The 17,927-nt window shown below is 47.2% G+C and overlaps 1 protein-coding gene and 1 long non-coding RNA gene across 2 annotated transcripts in view; one reads left to right on the forward strand and one right to left on the reverse strand.

The window, feature by feature from the left end:
• The window catches only part of ACIN1 (apoptotic chromatin condensation inducer 1), a 38,362-nt gene extending 20,449 nt beyond the window's left edge, over nucleotides 1-17,913 (forward strand). The window contains 13 exon segments of the mRNA XM_005895436.2: nucleotides 416-631; nucleotides 1,101-1,216; nucleotides 8,923-9,064; nucleotides 12,520-12,562; nucleotides 13,421-13,554; nucleotides 13,651-13,803; nucleotides 14,329-14,470; nucleotides 14,779-14,924; nucleotides 15,179-15,286; nucleotides 15,425-15,532; nucleotides 15,743-16,067; nucleotides 16,177-16,277; nucleotides 16,977-17,913. Of these exon segments, the coding sequence (XP_005895498.2) occupies nucleotides 416-631; nucleotides 1,101-1,216; nucleotides 8,923-9,064; nucleotides 12,520-12,562; nucleotides 13,421-13,554; nucleotides 13,651-13,803; nucleotides 14,329-14,470; nucleotides 14,779-14,924; nucleotides 15,179-15,286; nucleotides 15,425-15,532; nucleotides 15,743-16,067; nucleotides 16,177-16,277; nucleotides 16,977-17,303 (2,061 nt within the window). The 3' untranslated portion in view covers nucleotides 17,304-17,913.
• Nucleotides 9-6,769, reverse strand: LOC138989377 (uncharacterized). Its single transcript, XR_011465585.1, has 3 exons — nucleotides 6,660-6,769; nucleotides 754-858; nucleotides 9-144 (listed from the first exon to the last, which is right to left on the reverse strand). It is a non-coding gene; the product is annotated as an uncharacterized lncRNA (long non-coding RNA).
• Nucleotides 17,914-17,927: the final 14 nt, after the last annotated feature.

Raw genomic sequence — 17,927 nt, forward strand, 5'->3', positions numbered from 1 at the left:
GTCTGTACTGCACTGTTTTCAACCCCTACAGAGCTTATGATTTCCAGCAGGAATAGAAAAAGGTTCCTTTAGTCCCCAGTTCAGTGATTACTTTTCATTTTGCAGTCTCGTTTTCAATTCACTGGTTGTTTTTCAGTTTGATTCCTATTGATTGTAAAGAAAGGTCAAGCCATCTACCCATTTCCTCCACTAGGCTATGAACTTCTTGAGGGTATGGTCATACCTTTTTATGTGTATATCCCAGTACCTTGCACCTAACTTGGAGTTAATAAATTTTTGGATAATCTAGGAAATAGGGAAATCACTAAGTCAAATCTAGGGATAAAAAGATCTGAAGTATTAAGTTGGAAAACTCAGTGATCTACTGAATACATACCAAATAAAATAATTTGGCTAATGTGTTTCATTTCTTTAGTCTTTGAGCCCTGGAGTCTCTAGGGACAGCAGCACCAGCTACACTGAAACCAAAGATCCCTCTTCTGGTCAGGAGGTTGCAGCTCCACCATTGCCACAACTGCAGGTCCTTGAGCCAAAGGAGAGGACTTCCACCCCATCCTCTGTCCAAGTGAGGCTTGTGAGCCAACCTGAGCCAGCTGCAAAGCATGTGACCCAGAGGTTACAGCCTGATCGGGTAGGGTATTATGCCCCCTCCCTAAAGGAAAACAGGATTAGGCATGATTTTCCCTTCTGTCTTAGCTAAAAAACTGAAAATGCAGTCTGGATAAAGCTCAGTAGAAATGTAGAAGGGGATACCTGTTAGATTCTCCTTTATTTCCCAATTCCTGGTTAATGGAAGTTCTCCATGAGGCTGAGCATCAGGGTTCTCATCTTCAGCGCTCTTGGGATCAGTTCTTCTTCCTGCCCAAAAGGAAGCCTCTTCTCAGTTCTCTCAAGAATTCTAATAAAATGTTTGCTAGCATAGAAATTCTGTAAGCAGTATTCCATTCCACTTTTTAAAATTAAATAAATAATAGGGCCGTGTCTGGAGCTGGTACTATATATGTCGTACTCTGCCTTTTATCAGCTCCATGTTAAAGAAGAGGAATCAAGCAGACTTAAGTACGTTGGCTATGTTTGTTTTGGTGTGTTTGTCCTGACAGGGGAGCCCAAAGAAGTGTGAAGCTGAAGAGGCAGAGCCACCGGCTGCCACACAGCCCCAAACCTCAGAGACTCCGACCTCTCACCTACCAGAATCAGAAAGGATTCATCACACTGTGTAAGTGATACCTCTCAGTTGGGATATAACTCGATTTGTAGGATAGTTCTTGGCTCCCTGGGGTTTTTTGGCTAAATCTTCGTTGCGTTATAAAACACAAAGGCAGAGCTGTATCTGGTCTAAGGCTAGACTTCAGTTATACTATCTTGATAGCTGCCACCAGAACTCAATGTAGTCTGAAAAGCAGTGGTGGGAGTAAAAGGAAACCCATTTTCTGGGATCATCTGACCAAAACAGTCAATTCCTTTAAGGAGGAAGCAGAAATTGATTCAGGTATTTTAACTCACATTTGCCAGCTGCTTGTGAGCCTGGGAACACAGTTTAATAAAGGATGTTGAGGATCTAAAAAAAAACAAGGGTGCTGTTTTTTAGTTTTTGTGTTTTCTCTGGTTATTAGCTACAATTTTATTAGCCACAGTCTACCCTAGTTACTTCTCACAGTATACAGTATAGCAAAATATGAAGTCCATATCAAGTCAGAAGCTTCTCTCTTCTGAGACCCTTGGATTGATTTTACCATTTATGCAATTAATGTGGATTTTTTATTCCTTACAAATCTAGCTTTAGAATATACTCTTATATGAAATTAGTAATTGAAAATTGTCATTCATTTGTTGAGTGTATGTATTACAAATTAAGATGCCATTGAACCAGAATTCTTGGCTTTGAAGTCTCATGGGAAATGACAAAGCATTGTGGAAATAAGATTGCTTACCTTTTCAATGTCAGAAAATGTCTTGAGTAGACAGTTGGCCTAACTTTGTTCCATGATTGCTTTGATAGCATTAACACTAATACTAGCAATATGATTTTCATTTTTATGTATATGTCTAGTAATGTAAATTCTTAGAACTTCAGACTACCTTTTGCCTTTGATTTTGGAGGGTGGTGGGCAATGACATGATTGATTTATTATCTCATTTTTTTTTTTGAGACTTTTAACAATAGTTATGTGATCATTGGACTTCCCTGGTAGCTCAGACGGTAAAGCGTCTGTCTACAATGTGAGAGACGTGGGTTCAATCCCTGGGTTGGGAAGATTCCCTGGAGAAGGAAATGGCAACCCACTCCAGTACTCTTGCCTTGAAAATCCCATGGACAGAGGAGCTTGGTGCAGGCTACTGTCCATGGGGTTGCAAAGGGTCGGGCATGACTGAGCAACTTCACTTTCACTTTCATGTAATCATTATATAGCTTTTGCCTTAGGATATACCCTCGATACTGCCTATACTAATATTGTTGTCTCTGCTGCCATCTTGTGGCCATTACATTTTTGGTTTGAAAGCTAAAAGTTCACTCTATTGCCTTTGAAAAAAGTTTTTGTTTTTCCCTTTTGGAATTGGTACATTATCCTTTGGAAAGGGGTTTTTCTTCTAGGACCTTAAAGTGAAAACCCAGCGAATTCTGAACGTGTTCAGGATTTCCCAGCTACACCATCGATGAGGAAATGGGGTGACACCTTCCCTTTTCTATCTATCAATCAGAGATAATACCTGCCTTTCCCTCCTCCATCCCATGGAAGTACAATATGTCTTTTCTGTAATGGCAGTTTCAAAGTATGTATTGAAAACCTGCTACTAATTGGGTCTGAGGAACTGCTTCCTGTGCACCATGAGAAGCAAGTGATTTTATGAAAGGCTCCTTGCTTACCATAAAGTCCTATAGGTCTCTGAGATCCTGGCAACAGAGTGGCACTGTATGCTGTTTTAAAGCACCTTATTTCTGGATTTTTGCATGTAGGTCCAGGGCAAATGAACCTTGGAGTCTCATACAGAGTTTTTCTTCTCAGGTAAAGGGGGCTTTGACCTGTATTTTAAGACTGAGGTCATCTAGTCCCATTGATTCTGGCAAGGAGATAGCAAATGGCACCTGGGGCAAATCCTGAGATTGCCCATTATTGCCCAGGCAGATTTCCGTGGAGCAGCCCATAGATTAGGAATGCAGTCTCAGCTCAAGAGTGGCTCATACACATCCCTGGTTACCTGCTTTCCTTCCGTCTGCCTTTCAGATGGTCTATTTGGCAGCCTAACAGAATTACATGCCCAAAACCTATAGGATATTCTGGCACTGGATTTGGTAAATGAGTCTTTGAGAAGTTTGGCTACATTTCTGGAGGCCCTGCTAAATTGATTCACAACACTCCTCCTGGTCTTTCACCCCTCTTGAGTGCTGGTGTTTAGCCTGGTAATCTCTGGAGCCTGGCCAATTTTAAAAGTGAGATGAAACAACAGTGAGTGCTAAATGAAAAAGACCATTTGTGGCTTAACCTTGGTTTTCCTCTCTGCCTCAACAAGAAGTCACATGACTTTTAAAAAATAGAGCTAGGGCCCATTGATTCAGTAAAGTGTTAAAAAAAAAATTAGACTTCAAGGATCTCTCACCACTTGGAAGAGATGACCTAAATTTTTTTTTTGCTGTGGTTGGTTAAATCCATTGTGATTCTGATTGTTCCCTGAGGGATTCTAGATTTATGAGGTAAGGTATCTTTTTCATTTCTTGGGGCAGGAATTTGTGAGCCCTCAGTCCTGTTTAATTTGAGCCCTGTTCCAAAATCCGGCCCTGCCTGCTATAGATAGAACAAAAATTTACTCATACACAGGAAAAAAGGGTACTCTCTTTTTTACATTAAAAAAAAAAGGGGGGAGAGGAAAAAAGGAAAGGGAAAGGAAAAACTTTGTGTGGACAACTGTATCATCCAGTAGTAGTTAATTCAAACCCCAATTTTTCTAAATAAAACCTTCCTGTATATACAAACCTTGCAGGCAGTAGAATTGTTGGGTCCTTGACACTGTGTTTAGTTGTCCTTTTGCCTGAATAGCAGGAAGGAAATGGTCCTTTAAACCAATATGACAGTGTAATTGATAGGGGACCTACAGTGCCAGTATGCCTAATGATGCATAATTTTTAAAAAGTAGAATTTATTGTTATCAATAGAGTTCACTCACTGAGAAGTTGGTATCTAAGGACATATCCTCTTAAACCATACTCTCCTTGGTTATCTTGGAACTAGTATGCTCCTGAGGGTATGCTGTATTTAAATCTTACTACCAAAGGTAGTCAAATCCCACTATTATTTAAATTTCATATCAGTCCTCAGCTCTTTGTGAATTTTCTACAATAAAGTTCAAACATAAATGTCTATAGAAATTTCCCTTTTCCATTAGTTTCTTTGAATCTCATTCATATTCAGATACAAACTCTAATGTGATGTTATTAGCCCTCAACTAGTTCTGTCCTTTTCTTCTGGGCTGCAAATGCTTTGTTTGCTGTTTAATTATGGGTAGGTATCACCCTGGTGGCTCACTGGTAAAGAATCTGCCTGCCAGTGCAAGAGACAGGTTCCATCTCTGGGTCGGGAAAGATACCCTGGAGAAGGAAATGGCAACCCTCTCCAGTATTCTTGCCTGAGAAATCCCATGGATAGAGGAGCCCGGCGGACTCCAGTTCATGGGGTACAAAAGACTCGAACGTGCCTTACTGACTAACAACATCACCCACCCCAATCCCCATGCAGTTTCACTTTCTTTTCAAAGGTATCAGAAACATTTGTGCAAGAACTTAAATAGTGGAAAAGGAGATACCTTTTGTCTAAAAGGGACTACCAAGAAATGCTGCGTGGGGCTCTGACACATAGCTAAGAAGACTTTGGGACTAGTCCTGCAAGTAGATTGAGTCCCCTTTTTGGGGACAGTTTCGAAGTTTCCTCTTAGAAAAGTTTTGATAATTCTTAGATCCCATAGGTTTGATCATGAGGGAATAGATGGCACAAACCCATATCTCATGAAGGCCAAGGATAGCATCATAAAATTCTTATGCTTGAAAAAAATGACGTAGAATTGCTATTAAAATTCTTCCTCCAAGAAAGCCACTTTTGGAGAGGCGTATTGGCAGCTGAAAGTATTTTAGGACAATTGATGGACAGGGAACATGTATTTGAGGATGTTTGAAGGTGATGTTTCTCTGTAGCGTAATGGTCTTTGTGGGAATTCTGTCTAAAAATATTAGGAAAACTTCTAATGCAGCAATCATTTATTAAAGTATCTTACTTGGACCCACAATGACAACCTAATTTGGAAATATTTACTGAACATTTCTTTGTGTTAGGCTCCAGGCTAGGTGTCCCTGACCTTGAGGAACTCTGCAGGGTAAGGGGCAAGTAACCAGAGGGCACTAGACAGTGGGAGGGCATTAGTGGAACCCAGCAAACCAGTTATTGCCTTTACATCATAGAAAGAGCAGTCTACACTTAGAGGACACTCTTTTAAAAGCTCCATAGGTAGTCTCAGATGAGATAATGGCCTGTTAAACATACATGTGTTTTACGCATATCCTTGCCTTGACTTGGGGTGTCTTCCAAACCAGGTTCCTAAGAGCAAATCCTTATTACACTATTAGATGAGATAGATATTGTTATTACCCCAACTTTACAGATAAAGAAACTGATACACAGAGAGGATCAGAAACTCGCTCAGTATCACTTGTGTGCTCCTTGTGTGAGGTGGAGCTGGGGCCTGGATTGAGCCCTAGGCCATTGACTCTAGACTCTCAATCTTACTGAGCAGACAGGGACCGCTAAGGGAAAAGGAACTGTGTGATGTTAAATGCGACTGCTCTAGCATGCAGTTGGTGTGTACATTTAAGATTTTAAGCAGCAGGGAGGAAATTTCAGTCCTAGCTAAAAGCTCTGGTATCACGAATGAGATAATATTAAGCTTTTGGTTAAGAATCCAGAAGTTTGTTCTAATGTTAAACCTTTACTGCGACTAGGCTACGAAAGGAGCACTTTTGTAGTCAACAGATGAGCATTTTGAGCATCTACTGAGTGCTGTTTTGAATGGGTAGAGACAGCTTCACATTTTACATTAGTTCGGAGATGCCCATAATTAATCATTTCTGTTAAGTTCCCAATCACTTTTTGCCCAACAGATCTGCACACACACCCCCACCCCACCCCGTTCCCAGTAACAGTCCTCTCACTTCCCTTATGTACTCCGGAGCCCTCACTTGGGAGCCCTTGCTCCAAAACGCGGCCTTCATGCTTTAGGCAAGGTCCCCTTGCCCTGCTTATCCTTTTCTTTTTGGCTCCTGCAGACCCTGGGGCAGGGCGACCTTATTAAAGACTCTGTGAAACAAAGTTGTCTGTCTTCTCTTTAGAGATACCTCTCCCCTCCTCTACTGGTAATTCAGAAAGCACCTCTACTTATCCTTTCCTTTCATCTCCTGAAGTAGTAACACGTGGTCATTGCTGCCGTAAGCGGCCAGTTACTATATAGTGATTAGATAGTGCCAAATCTTATCCTGCCTTCCCACCTTGAGCCTGCTGATCAGTTTTCAATGTTCCATGCCTGGCTTCTGGGATAGAGGAAGATGGACACCTAAAAAATTGCTCATGACCCTCCCCCCTGTCTCTATTCAACTTTGGCCTTGTTATCTTCCTTCTTACCATTTTTTCACTTCCAGTTCTGCTGTTTCCTTTCTTTCTATTCTCTGGAATCTTCCAAGCAAACAGCTGTAACTTTGTCCTCTCCACCCAGCCCTCTCCCCCGCCCCCGGGAAGACAAGGAGAGAGCACCCTTCCCCTTTGGGGTTAGGCCTCCTTAGCTGCTGTAACCTGAGAAAAGAAGGGAAAGGGCCAGGCCTATCGAGCCAGCAGTGAGCTCGGAGTAGCTTGCCAGAGGATAAGAACCTTGCTCACTCAGCGCCCTCCCTCTCTCCTTTCCCCTCCCCTGCTGCAGCAGGGCCCTCCCCCATCCGCACACACGGGCTGCTGGGTAAGTGGCAAGATGGCTCCCCTGCATGTCTCCGGCTGATCGCCACCGCTCCGCCAGTACAATAGAGCCAGCCACTACCAGCAGCCTGGCCCTCCTCCTCCTCCTCCTCCAGAGAGACCAATCCAGCCGAATTCGGGGTTTGCCGTGAGGACTTAACGCTTATCTCTTAAAATCCAGATCTATTTTAGCCTCCCCTCACCACCACCACCTCTCCTTCCATTTACCATTTTTTGGATCCCTAGTTGCTGCATCTCGATTTTCTCTCTCTGGATCGGGTGGCCGGGGAGGAGGTGGTGGGATCTTGGGACAAGGAAGGTGTTTTGTTTTGTTTTTTTAAATTTTTTAGGATTTTTTTGTTTGGTTTTTGTTATTTCTTCCATTCCAGAAAGGGATAAACAGCACTTCCAGGGGGAGAAAAAAAATCATGTTATCAGAAAGCAAAGAAGGGTGAGAGCTTCACATTTCCATGTATCCTTTTTCCCTACCGCTCTAGCCCCCCTCATCTCCCTTCTCTTTCCCATGGCTTTCATTCCGTCTTTGGTTTTGGTTTGTTTTCAGTCATTCTGCTTTCCCCCTTTGTCCTTCCTGCCTGATTTCTAATTGGCCTCACTTGCCCTCTCTGTGTGGGAAATAGGTATTTTTTGGATGAGCCTTTTCTTTAGATTCAGGCAGTTGAATCTCGTGTTTCTGTGGGAGCCTATAAGCTGGGGGCACAGTTCCGATTTTCTCTCCCCCCCTCCCCACCCTTCCCGTGCATCCCTCCCATGCTCTGGGGAGGCTGTTCTGACCTCTGAGTGTCAGGCAGCCTGTCGAGAATGCCGAATTTTCGGTGCTGGTTATCAGCCTGTGGAGGCTTGGCTTCCCCTCTCTTGAGACTTAGAGAGGGGACCCTGTTCATCTTGATTTGTTCCCCGCCCTCCCCTCCCCACCTCGGTGTTTGGGTGGTAGTGGGGGTGAGATTAGAGATACAAGTTAGGGATGAAGACAGAAAAAAGAAGTTGGGAAGCTAGTTTATCTGAAGTGAACTCTGAGATTCATTGCCTGCAGTGGGACTCTTACTTGTGTGATTCGGAGGGGTGGGGGAGTGGGTTCAGTGTTGTGGAGGGGCACCGGCGGGTGGGATGCGTGGTGTGGGGGAGGGTGTGTCCTGACTGGGAGGCCTGCTCTCTTTATCTCTTGGAAGTTGGAATAAGGGAGTGGGAGAAACTGGGCGAAAGCTGAACAATTCCTACACCTCTGAGCAGGTAAAAGTGGCCTGGTTCTTCTCTGAGCTTTCATACTTTGGCAGTGTTAATTTTTCCTTTTGGATTAGAGAGAGTCCTTGAAGCTTGAACCCTCACCAGCCCTACTCTCCCTACAGCCCGCACCCCACCATTTCTCCATTCCTGGTGTCTCCAGATCTGTAGGTCATTAGGCTTTTACCCTAAGCAGTTGATTAAACAACAAGGTTGGGGTCATTTGCCACAGCCTTGGCTGCTCTTTCTCATCTTTTTAGGACTTGGGCTTCCCTTAGTTTCTCATGCAGTTTGGTTAAATAAGAGTGCCCGTGACCATGGGCTGGGGAGGCCCTGGGGTTGTGGGCAAATAACAGTCACTTTTGAGGGACTTTTCAGAGAGGGATGTTTCTCCTCTTCATATAAGAAGAGTACTCTGGTGAACTACCTAAGAGCATTGGAGTCCTGACCTTACACATCACAGCTTTATCCCATCTGGGCAGTGGGAGGACGTGGTTGGTGTGATCTGTGCTCTTTCCCCTAGGGAAAAGGTTGTCTGCATTTCCTGTGGGGGCAAGGTCTCTAGTTTGATCTGAAAAGCAGCCCTCCCAATCCCACCCAAGTATTGAGGCATGGAGGTTTCCTTGACCCAAAACCTAACATCTTGTTCTCTCTTCCCCTTGGTTCTTTCCTGCCCCCCAACCTATCCCCATACTGACAGTGAGGAGAAGGAGGAAGTGACCATGGACACAAGTGAAAACAGACCTGAAAATGAGGTTCCAGAGCCCCCCATGCCTATTGCAGACCAAGTCAGCAATGATGATCGCCCAGAGGGCAATGCTGAGGATGAGGAGAAGAAAGAGGTAAATATCCAAGCCACCTACTGGGGTGGGTGGGCAGGAGTGGATGTAGGGGAAAGAGTAGAACACTCCAGTGATCCCTCTTCCACAGTGGGATAGTTTAAAAAAGGGACTAGGCAAAGATTTGGATCAGGACAAGGCCAAGGGAGAATTCGCTGGTTTAGCCAGGGAGACCCCGTGTGATGGGACAGGGCTCCTTCATCCCCCTTTCCTTGTTGGGGAAGTAGTGCAGTTGGGGAAGTTTGTTACCACCCAGAAAGTCAGTTAATGGCCCTTTATCCAAGACCCAGGTTTAGCTTTCCCTGCTGCCTTCTCTAGCTTCTCCCTGTGGTAGCCCCCTAGCTTTCCCTCCTTTTTAAAAGCATGTTGGGGCTCAGCGCCATCTAGTGGGCTTTGGTGGATCTCCGCTGAGCACCATGCTGAGGAATTTTTGTTGCTGATCTGCCCCCAAGTGGTCTTGTTGCAAGATGAAGCTACTTAGAAGCCAGCTCCTGGGGTGATCCCAGAGGCCCCTTGGCTATTTTTGTGACGCCTCAACTTACTTTTTGGGCATATATGTTATCTTGTGTCCTGCACCCAATTCAGGGGGCTCCTCCCATCAGAGCCAGCGAAGTCTTCTTGGCTCTTAAAATAATTAGAGAAAGAATTAGCTGGGTTTGGGACGAGAGTAACAGGGTGGGAGGGACTGTTGTGTGTGTAGCCTTTCTTTGGTGTGTGTTGCGGGGGTGGGGGCCGGTGAAAGTGATTTGATGTGCAGAATATTATTTATTACAAGGTCCTTCTTCCCCGTAAAACTTTGTCCAAGTACCTCATGTACGGTAATCCGCCCGTAAAATATAACCCTGCCCAACTGGCCAATCGCTGATGCCGCCTCTTCCTCTGGACCCAACCGCTGCTACTGAGCTGCCCAGTCAGAGCCGAGTCTGCTATCCAGGTGTCTTGGCCAGAGGGGGGCATGTGTATGGGATCCTGTGATGGGCCCCCTTTTGCCTCCCTGCCTTGGCTTACATCAGGGGGCCAAGAAGAGCACTGTTCTGGAGAGACTTCTATTAAGAAAGCAAAAAGCATTTGGAAAGGGGTGGACTTGCATCATCTCCCTCTTTGGGACACCCCAAGAAGAGCTTGTGTCAGTGCTGGGGCGCCTGCCCACACACCCTTGCCCTTTTGAGGACTGTGGGTTGCCTTGTTTGCTGCAGACTGTTGGGATCCCCAACTAGGGCACCAAGACCTCCTAAAGAGTCAATGTTTGTGATCACAGTGCCAGCTGTAAAATACCAAGTGGGGCTCTCGGCTTAAGCTGTGACGACTAGGAACCCTGCAGAGAAGTCTAGGGTCTGAGCCCAGGGATTTAATGCTGATGACAGCCCAGCCATGTATCATCATTTGCTCATCAGATGGACTTTCCTTTGGTCCCTGTTGTCCATGGTGAAGGGCAGCATGTTGGTTGCTCCAACTTCTCCTCCATCCCTGGAGGCAGGGGCTCATCCATCCACCTGACTGGAACCACTGTCTCAGCTGGAGTCCCTGAGGAGATGCCACACACCACTCAGAAGAAAAGTATTCTGACCTTGCTGCTGAATGTGTGCCAGGTCCTGGGGCTATCCACCTACTACCCCCAGGCTGCCTTCAACAGAGGCTTCATGAACCCACTCGGTGAGAGGATCCCCTCCCCAGTTACAGGCAGAGGAGAAAGGGACTCTGAAGTCATCACCTGGATTCCGAGCACTGGGTGGTGGTGTTGCTGCAGCTTGCCACTGGTGGACATAGGGTCCTGCCTGCCTCTCACGATAAAAGGCCGGGACCATTCCTGCTACTCACAGGCCATCTCATCAGGGACTACAGGATGATGCCCCTGCAGGGCCAGAACTGATGTCTCTGCCCCTGTTCCCCCTGTACCCCTCGCTGAGCCTGGCCACCGCCAGTGAACTGTCTTGACATCATGGAAACTGGGCAGCGTCCCCCCACACGTTTCCCTCCCGCCCCCGTGCGCCCCTGGGAGGACTCTGGCAGTGCCGTGCCGACCACCACGCCGTGCGCCCACCTTTTTTGCCAACCCAACCCCCCACCAATTGCACAGCGCCTAGCAGGGAGGGCTCATTCTGATTGGACCGGCGGTTGACTAGATACAGTACACAGTGAGGTGCGATTGGCTGAACTGAAGATCCCAGGTGTGAGATGGTACCTGGAACATTTGTCATATTCCTAGTTTATTTTCCTCTTTATTTTCTTCTTTCTCCTCTTTTTTTAATCTTTTATTTTGATTTTTTTTCTTTATCTTTATTCTGATTTCTTTATTGGATTTATTTATTTGGTTCATGTTCTACCTGTTTTAATTAAGACTTTTTTTTTTTCTCACTAACTTACCCATCAAGAGCGGCCTGGCTAGGGGTCAGGCTGGCCCTTAAAGGAGACCAAGGAGACTTGGTTAGACAACACAAACGGGGCTGGGGGGCGGATGGGGGAAAGGGATTTCATCCAGAGGGCTCCTGCCCTACCCTTTAGAAGGGTGGTAGGTCTTAGTTTTTCCAGAAATAAGCACTTAAATCTGAAAATGCTCTATTCCCCTTTTTGCTCTCTCTTCCTCTTTTTGCTCTGTCCACAGTCTTCAACTGAGTGTTTGGGGGCAGAAACTTGCTCAAAAGCAAGTTGGAAAGTTTCTGGTCATTGACAGAGCCCCTAAGGCATAAGCCCTGTTTGGAGACAACATAGTAGGGCTCTGCTAGAGCTTAGTACAGTGGTCAGAAAGTCTGAAACTCTTCCTGGGTACTGTCTGCCCTTCATAAAATCTTGTCTTTACCAAAGACACCTTTATATTCTTTGTGCCGGCACTTGGCTTGAGAGGCTCCTCTCCAGTGAGGCTGGTGCCGCCCTTTTCCACAGTGCGGCAGTGACCCAGGCAGCTCTAAGTCTGCTGTCCAAGCTGCTCGGCTCTGCTGTCAGTGGATGCAGGCTGGGCACTGAGTGGAGGAGGATTATACTGTCACAGTTGCCATCCCAAAGTTGGTTTTCTTTGTTTACTCATATTTTGCTCCAGTTAGCAAGGAAGACCTTAGAAGGACTAAATAACTCAGTTTTGGGCATAGCTTGTTGGGTTTGGCATCCTCTCCATCCATAGAGACCGGTGGAAGAGGGCATGACCAGTGCTTTTAAAGGGCTGGGAGGCGATTGAAATTCTTCTTCCAGCTTATTTCTGGTTAAGCTAATACATAGGTGTGGTATGGACTAGATGACTTTTCCCTGCTGTGATGTTTGGTTTTATTTTTTTCTCTAACTTGCATTGATTCTGCTTCGTTTTTGCCGTTTGCCGCTTCTGTTTTGGTCTCTGTCTGTCTCTGTGTCTCTATCTCTCTGTGTCTTTGGAACCTATGCTGAGACTGCCCCATCTAACCTCCTTTCCACCTCTCTGTGGGGTGTGTCTCTTTCTCTTTTTTCCCCCCACCCCTTTCTTCTCTATACAGAGCTTGCTGCCCAAATCATTCAAGAGGAAGATCTCCGTTGTCTGTAAGTCTAGCCCCAAATCCCTGATACAGGTCCAGAGTACTGTAAAACTCAGAGTTCATAGAGAAATAGACTCCCATTCTCTCTCAGTGGCATTCTTGGGTCACCCCTTGCCATCCCAGCAGCTCCACCCAGCAAATCTATGGCATAGTTAAGGCTCCAGTTTATAATTCAGAACTTCATAAACAATTCTTGTCATTTTTTCCCCCATTTCTTTCTTAACCCTAATGAGATACACTGTGAAGTGTCTCACCATTACTTATTTATAGTCCTGCTTTTTTCAGGAGTAGGTTTGAGGGATTCCTATAAAATGCTTACCAGTTTATGCCTTATTATAAGAGCACATCTGAGAAAACGAGAGTTCCCACACCTCAAACAGTAACAACTTGAGCATTTTTCAATGAGGAACTCTTTAAGTTGACAAAAGTGTAATATTTAATAGATCTTTATGACTTAAATATCAATCTATTAGTGTGAATGTTAACCTAAAGCATAACCAGGTCATGTCATGATCTAAAACTAACTTGAATTTTATTTTCATACAGTCTTTTCTCATTCCCATGTCATCCTCAGTATGTCTTCCCCAGTGCTTTAGGGTTTTCTACCAGTAAAAGTTTAAATGCTCACCAGCCTAGTTACTTCTCCCTTTTTGCCTTCAGAGATCAGTAGTTTTAATCTTTCAGGAAGTGGCTCCAGGCCTTCTGTTTACTCTGAAACACGATTTCCCCAGTCCCCAAAAGTGATATCTTTAAGTTAACCTTTTACTAAAATTCCAGTTGAAGGCTACCTGTGGGTATTGTGGTGTGAACCAGCAGAGAGCCTGGGACCATCTAACTGTGGGGTCCTGTTTCTTGGGGACAGCAGCTACCAAGGGGGTGCCGGCTGGAAACAGTGACACAGAGGGGGGCCAGCCTAGTCGGAAGCGGCGTTGGGGAGCCAGCACAGCCACCACCCAGAAGAAACCCTCCATCAGTATCACCACTGAATCACTCAAGGTGAGGTGGGAGGGGCCGGGGAAGGGAGGACGAGACACATGCGGTGGGAGTAGACATGGGCCCAGTGTAACGGGGTGGGGGGTATCTGTGTCCCAGAGCCTCATCCCCGACATCAAACCCCTGGCGGGGCAGGAGGCTGTTGTGGATCTTCATGCTGACGACTCCCGAATCTCTGAGGATGAGACAGAGCGTAATGGTGATGATGGGACCCATGACAAGGGGCTGAAAATATGCCGGACTGTTACTCAGGTAAGGCTCCTGTGCCCCACTTTGGGGGAGGGGGGCCTGAATGCAAAGTGAGCAGCTAAGTAGGGAGCTAAGGTGGAGCTCTAGAAGGGAAATCTGTCTGTACAGAGGGTTGGCTTAATTGACCTTTGTATGGGTCAGGAGAATACAAAATCTAACCTGTTGCCTGTAACGAAGTTCTGTTAGAACAGTTATACCAGTTCATTTACTTTCTCTATGGCTGTTTATGTGCTATAATATCAAGAATTGGGTAGTTGGAACTGTATGGCTCACAAATTCTATAATGTTTACTGTCTTGCTCTATACAGAAAAAATTTGCCAATTCCTGCCTTAGTTTTCCTCATGGACGAGTTAAGGTATTACCAATCCCAGGACCTGGCGGAGGTGAACCTAATAATGAAATCTCCCCCACTAGTGGAAAGAACACTTCAGGCTGACTACCACCATCTCGCCCCAAGAAACCAGAGGCAGAAAAGAACATGCCAGTTTGGTGTTTAAGAATCCCTCTGTTAATCTGATACCTTACAGGTGGTACCTGCCGAGGGCCAGGAGAATGGGCAGAGGGAAGAGGAGGAAGAAGAGAAGGAGCCTGAAGCAGAAGCCCCTGTGCCTCCCCAGGTCTCAGTAGAGGTGGCCTTGCCCCCCCCTGTGGAACATGAAGTCAAGAAAGGTGGGTGCAGCACTGAGTGAAGCATGTGGCTCCCTGAGTTCCCAGAGCACCTGGTTTGGACCTCTTACAGCATCGAATGCCTTCTGCCTTGTGTTGTAGTATTTTACACATCTGTCTTGTCGTCGTCTTGTTACCAAGCTACTTGAGGGCTAGGTTTGAATCCATTTAATCTTTGCGTCTCCGTAATGAGATCAGCCTGGACTGTACCTTGCACAGTGCAGGTGCTCAGCACATTTAGATGGAAGAGTGGCTGCTGGTAGGGAATATAAAAGTCCTGCTGAAAACGATTCGTGTGCTCTATTTGATAGTGACTTTAGGAGATACCTTAACTCGACGTTCCATTAGCCAGCAGAAGTCAGGAGTTTCCATTACGATTGATGACCCAGTCCGGACTGCTCAGGTGCCCTCCCCACCCCGGGGCAAGATCAGTAACATCGTCCACATCTCCAATTTGGTAAGTCATCGTTTCCAACAGTGCAGCTTGATGTAGAGTCAGAGCTGTGGACTTGTGTTTCTTAGGTTCACCTCCTACATCTGCTGGTTACTCACTCATTGACTATGAGTGAGTTACTTAACCTCACAACCTGTCTCATCTGAAAAATGAGAAAAAAGTATCACCTTGCAGGGTTGTCTCGAGTTTGTAGAGAGCCTGACCTGAGCATACTTCTTGTCTTCTTTGAGACCCTGAAGTTTCATTCTCGTTGGCAGGTTCGTCCCTTCACTTTAGGCCAACTGAAGGAGTTGTTGGGACGTACAGGAACTCTGGTAGAAGAGGCTTTTTGGATTGACAAGATCAAATCTCACTGCTTTGTAACGGTGAGGGGAAGAAGCCGGTTCTCTAGGTTGTGCCCTGTATCTCCTTTTGTGACCAACGTGGGCAGGTTTGAGGCCTTATGGCAAGTGGGAGGGAGGGAAGGCCCGTTGTGACCTTCTGCCTCTCCCTTCCTCCGTCAGTACTCAACAGTAGAGGAAGCAGTTGCCACCCGCACAGCTCTCCATGGGGTCAAATGGCCCCAGTCCAACCCCAAATTCCTTTGTGCTGACTATGCTGAGCAAGATGAGGTAAGAAACCAAGGGAGAGGAAAGAGGGAGGGGCAGGGGAGGCCGCCATCTGCGAGACTCCAGCTGAGACCCTGGCCAAACCGTTGGTCTCTGAGGGTCCTCCTCCCTCCACTTCGGTTCCCTGAGTTGAGCCGTGAGTCTGTTCGCCAGCGCCTGGGCTCCTTCAGTGGGGTGATGTTGTCTCCACCCTTGTTCCTCCTCTGCCCGCAGCTGGACTATCACCGAGGCCTCTTGGTGGACCGTCCCTCTGAAACTAAGACAGAGGAGCAGGGGATGCCACGGCCACTGCACCCCCCGCCCCCACCCCCAGCCCAGCCACCACAGCACCCCAGAGCAGAGCAGCGGGAGCAGGAGCGGGCGGTACGGGAGCAGTGGGCAGAACGGGAACGGGAAATGGAGCGGCGGGAGCGGACTCGATCTGAGCGCGAATGGGATCGGGACAAAGTTCGAGAAGGGCCCCGTTCCCGATCCCGGTCCCGTGATCGCCGCCGGAAGGAACGCGCAAAGTCTAAAGAAAAGAAGAGTGAGAAGAAAGGTACTTAGCTGCGGGGGCACAGTACCCACCTGTAAGTGGGAAAGGGACCCAGATGGGATGGGCCACAGGGTCACGTGTGTCAAGTCTGAACCACTTCCTTCCACCTCAGAGAAAGCTCAGGAGGAACCACCTGCCAAGCTGCTGGACGACCTTTTCCGCAAGACCAAGGCAGCTCCCTGCATCTATTGGCTCCCACTGACTGACAGCCAGGTGAGTGGCTGCCTTCCCGCCCTGCTCAGAAATTCATCAGGCTAGGGGGCACGGAGGGCAGAGTCATGTGACTGCGGGAGTGAATAGGCCTAGGTATCCTATCGGCTTAGGATAATAAGGCAGAAGAAGCTAAGCATCATGGAAAGAGGCAGTTTCAAGACCCAGTTGATTGTATGATAGAGAAGCCAGACCCAAAAAGGTAGAAGGTAGACATGGAGATTGGAACTTTGTGTGTGTATCCAAACTGGCTTTGCCAGCCACACTTCTTGGAAGTTGATTTTAGTTAGCTGAAAAATTTGTGTTTTATAAACTCAGCCATTTTTCTGCTTTTTCCTTTCTAGGGATTTTAGCTTTTTTAATGGGGCTTTTTTCTTAATGGGCCTTTTGGGAATTTTAGGCTTATGCTACTCCACTGAAGAAAATAGAGAATTTTTTCACCTCTAAGTAGCTTGGGAAATACTACAGGCCAGGCATGGATGGTGCTGCTACCTGTCATGGCTGTAACAGGTGAAAACTGGGAGGGCTTGGGGCTCTGAGACAAGGACAGGTGTGACTGCTGGGCCCTCCCCCTTCCTGCGTAATAGCAAGGCGGACGGTGGTCCTGAGCTAGGTGTGCAGGGTCCAGGAGCAGGGGGACCAGGTGGGACTGGTGTGAACGGGTTTGAGATGCCTGTTCTCTGCCTTCCCTGCCTGCTACAGATTGTTCAGAAGGAGGCAGAGCGGGCTGAACGGGCCAAGGAGCGGGAGAAGCGGCGAAAGGAGCAAGAAGAAGAAGAGCAGAAGGAGAGGGAGAAGGAGGCAGAGCGGGAACGGACCCGGCAGCTGGAGCGAGAGAAGCGGCGAGAACACAGCCGAGAGAGGGACAGGGAGAGAGAGAGGGACCGGGAGCGGGACAGGGGGGATCGAGATCGGGAGCGGGACAGGGAGCGGGAACGAGGCAGGGAGAGGGACCGCAGAGACACCAAGCGCCACAGCAGGAGTCGGAGCAGGAGCACACCTGTGCGGGACCGGGGCGGGCGCCGCTAGCTAGCCGGGAAAACACTAGGGAGAGCTGCAGGTGTGAGCCACCCTCCCCCAGGGTGGGTTCAAGGCCACAGAGGGATAGGTACAATCTCCACCACCCTGGAACCAGGGTCGTTCACACCATTTGCCCAGTGCTGAAGTCTGGCTGCCACCTGTCCCCAAATACCAAATGGAGCAGTGGCCACCTTCCCACCCCTATCCCCCCTCCATAATGTATCTCGGGACTCAGCCCTTTCCTCTCATTTCCAGTGAAGTCTGTGAGAGGGAAGAGCTAAGTTAGGGAGGGAGGCATTGGCTGAGAAGTGGGGAACAGCCAGGAGCCCCAAACCTCCCTTGTTTTTTCCTCCATCCTGCTCACCACCTCTGGTACTCGAACCCCCCTTTTGGGAACAGCCGGGGCCAGGACTGGGTCACCTATGAGCTGAATCAGCATCTCCTCCTGAGTCCCAGGGCCCCTGCAGTTCCCAGTCTCTTCTGTCCTGCAGACCTTGCCTCCTGCCCACCGGTTCCACTTTATATCCACCTTTTCCTTTTGTTCAATTTTTATTTTTATTTTTTTTATTATTAAATGATGTGGTCTATGGAAAATAATAAAAATCTGACTTAGTTTTAACTAGTGTGTGATTG

Source organism: Bos mutus, chromosome 10, assembly GCF_027580195.1.
Source record: "Bos mutus isolate GX-2022 chromosome 10, NWIPB_WYAK_1.1, whole genome shotgun sequence".
Classification (NCBI taxonomy): domain Eukaryota; kingdom Metazoa; phylum Chordata; class Mammalia; order Artiodactyla; family Bovidae; genus Bos; species Bos mutus.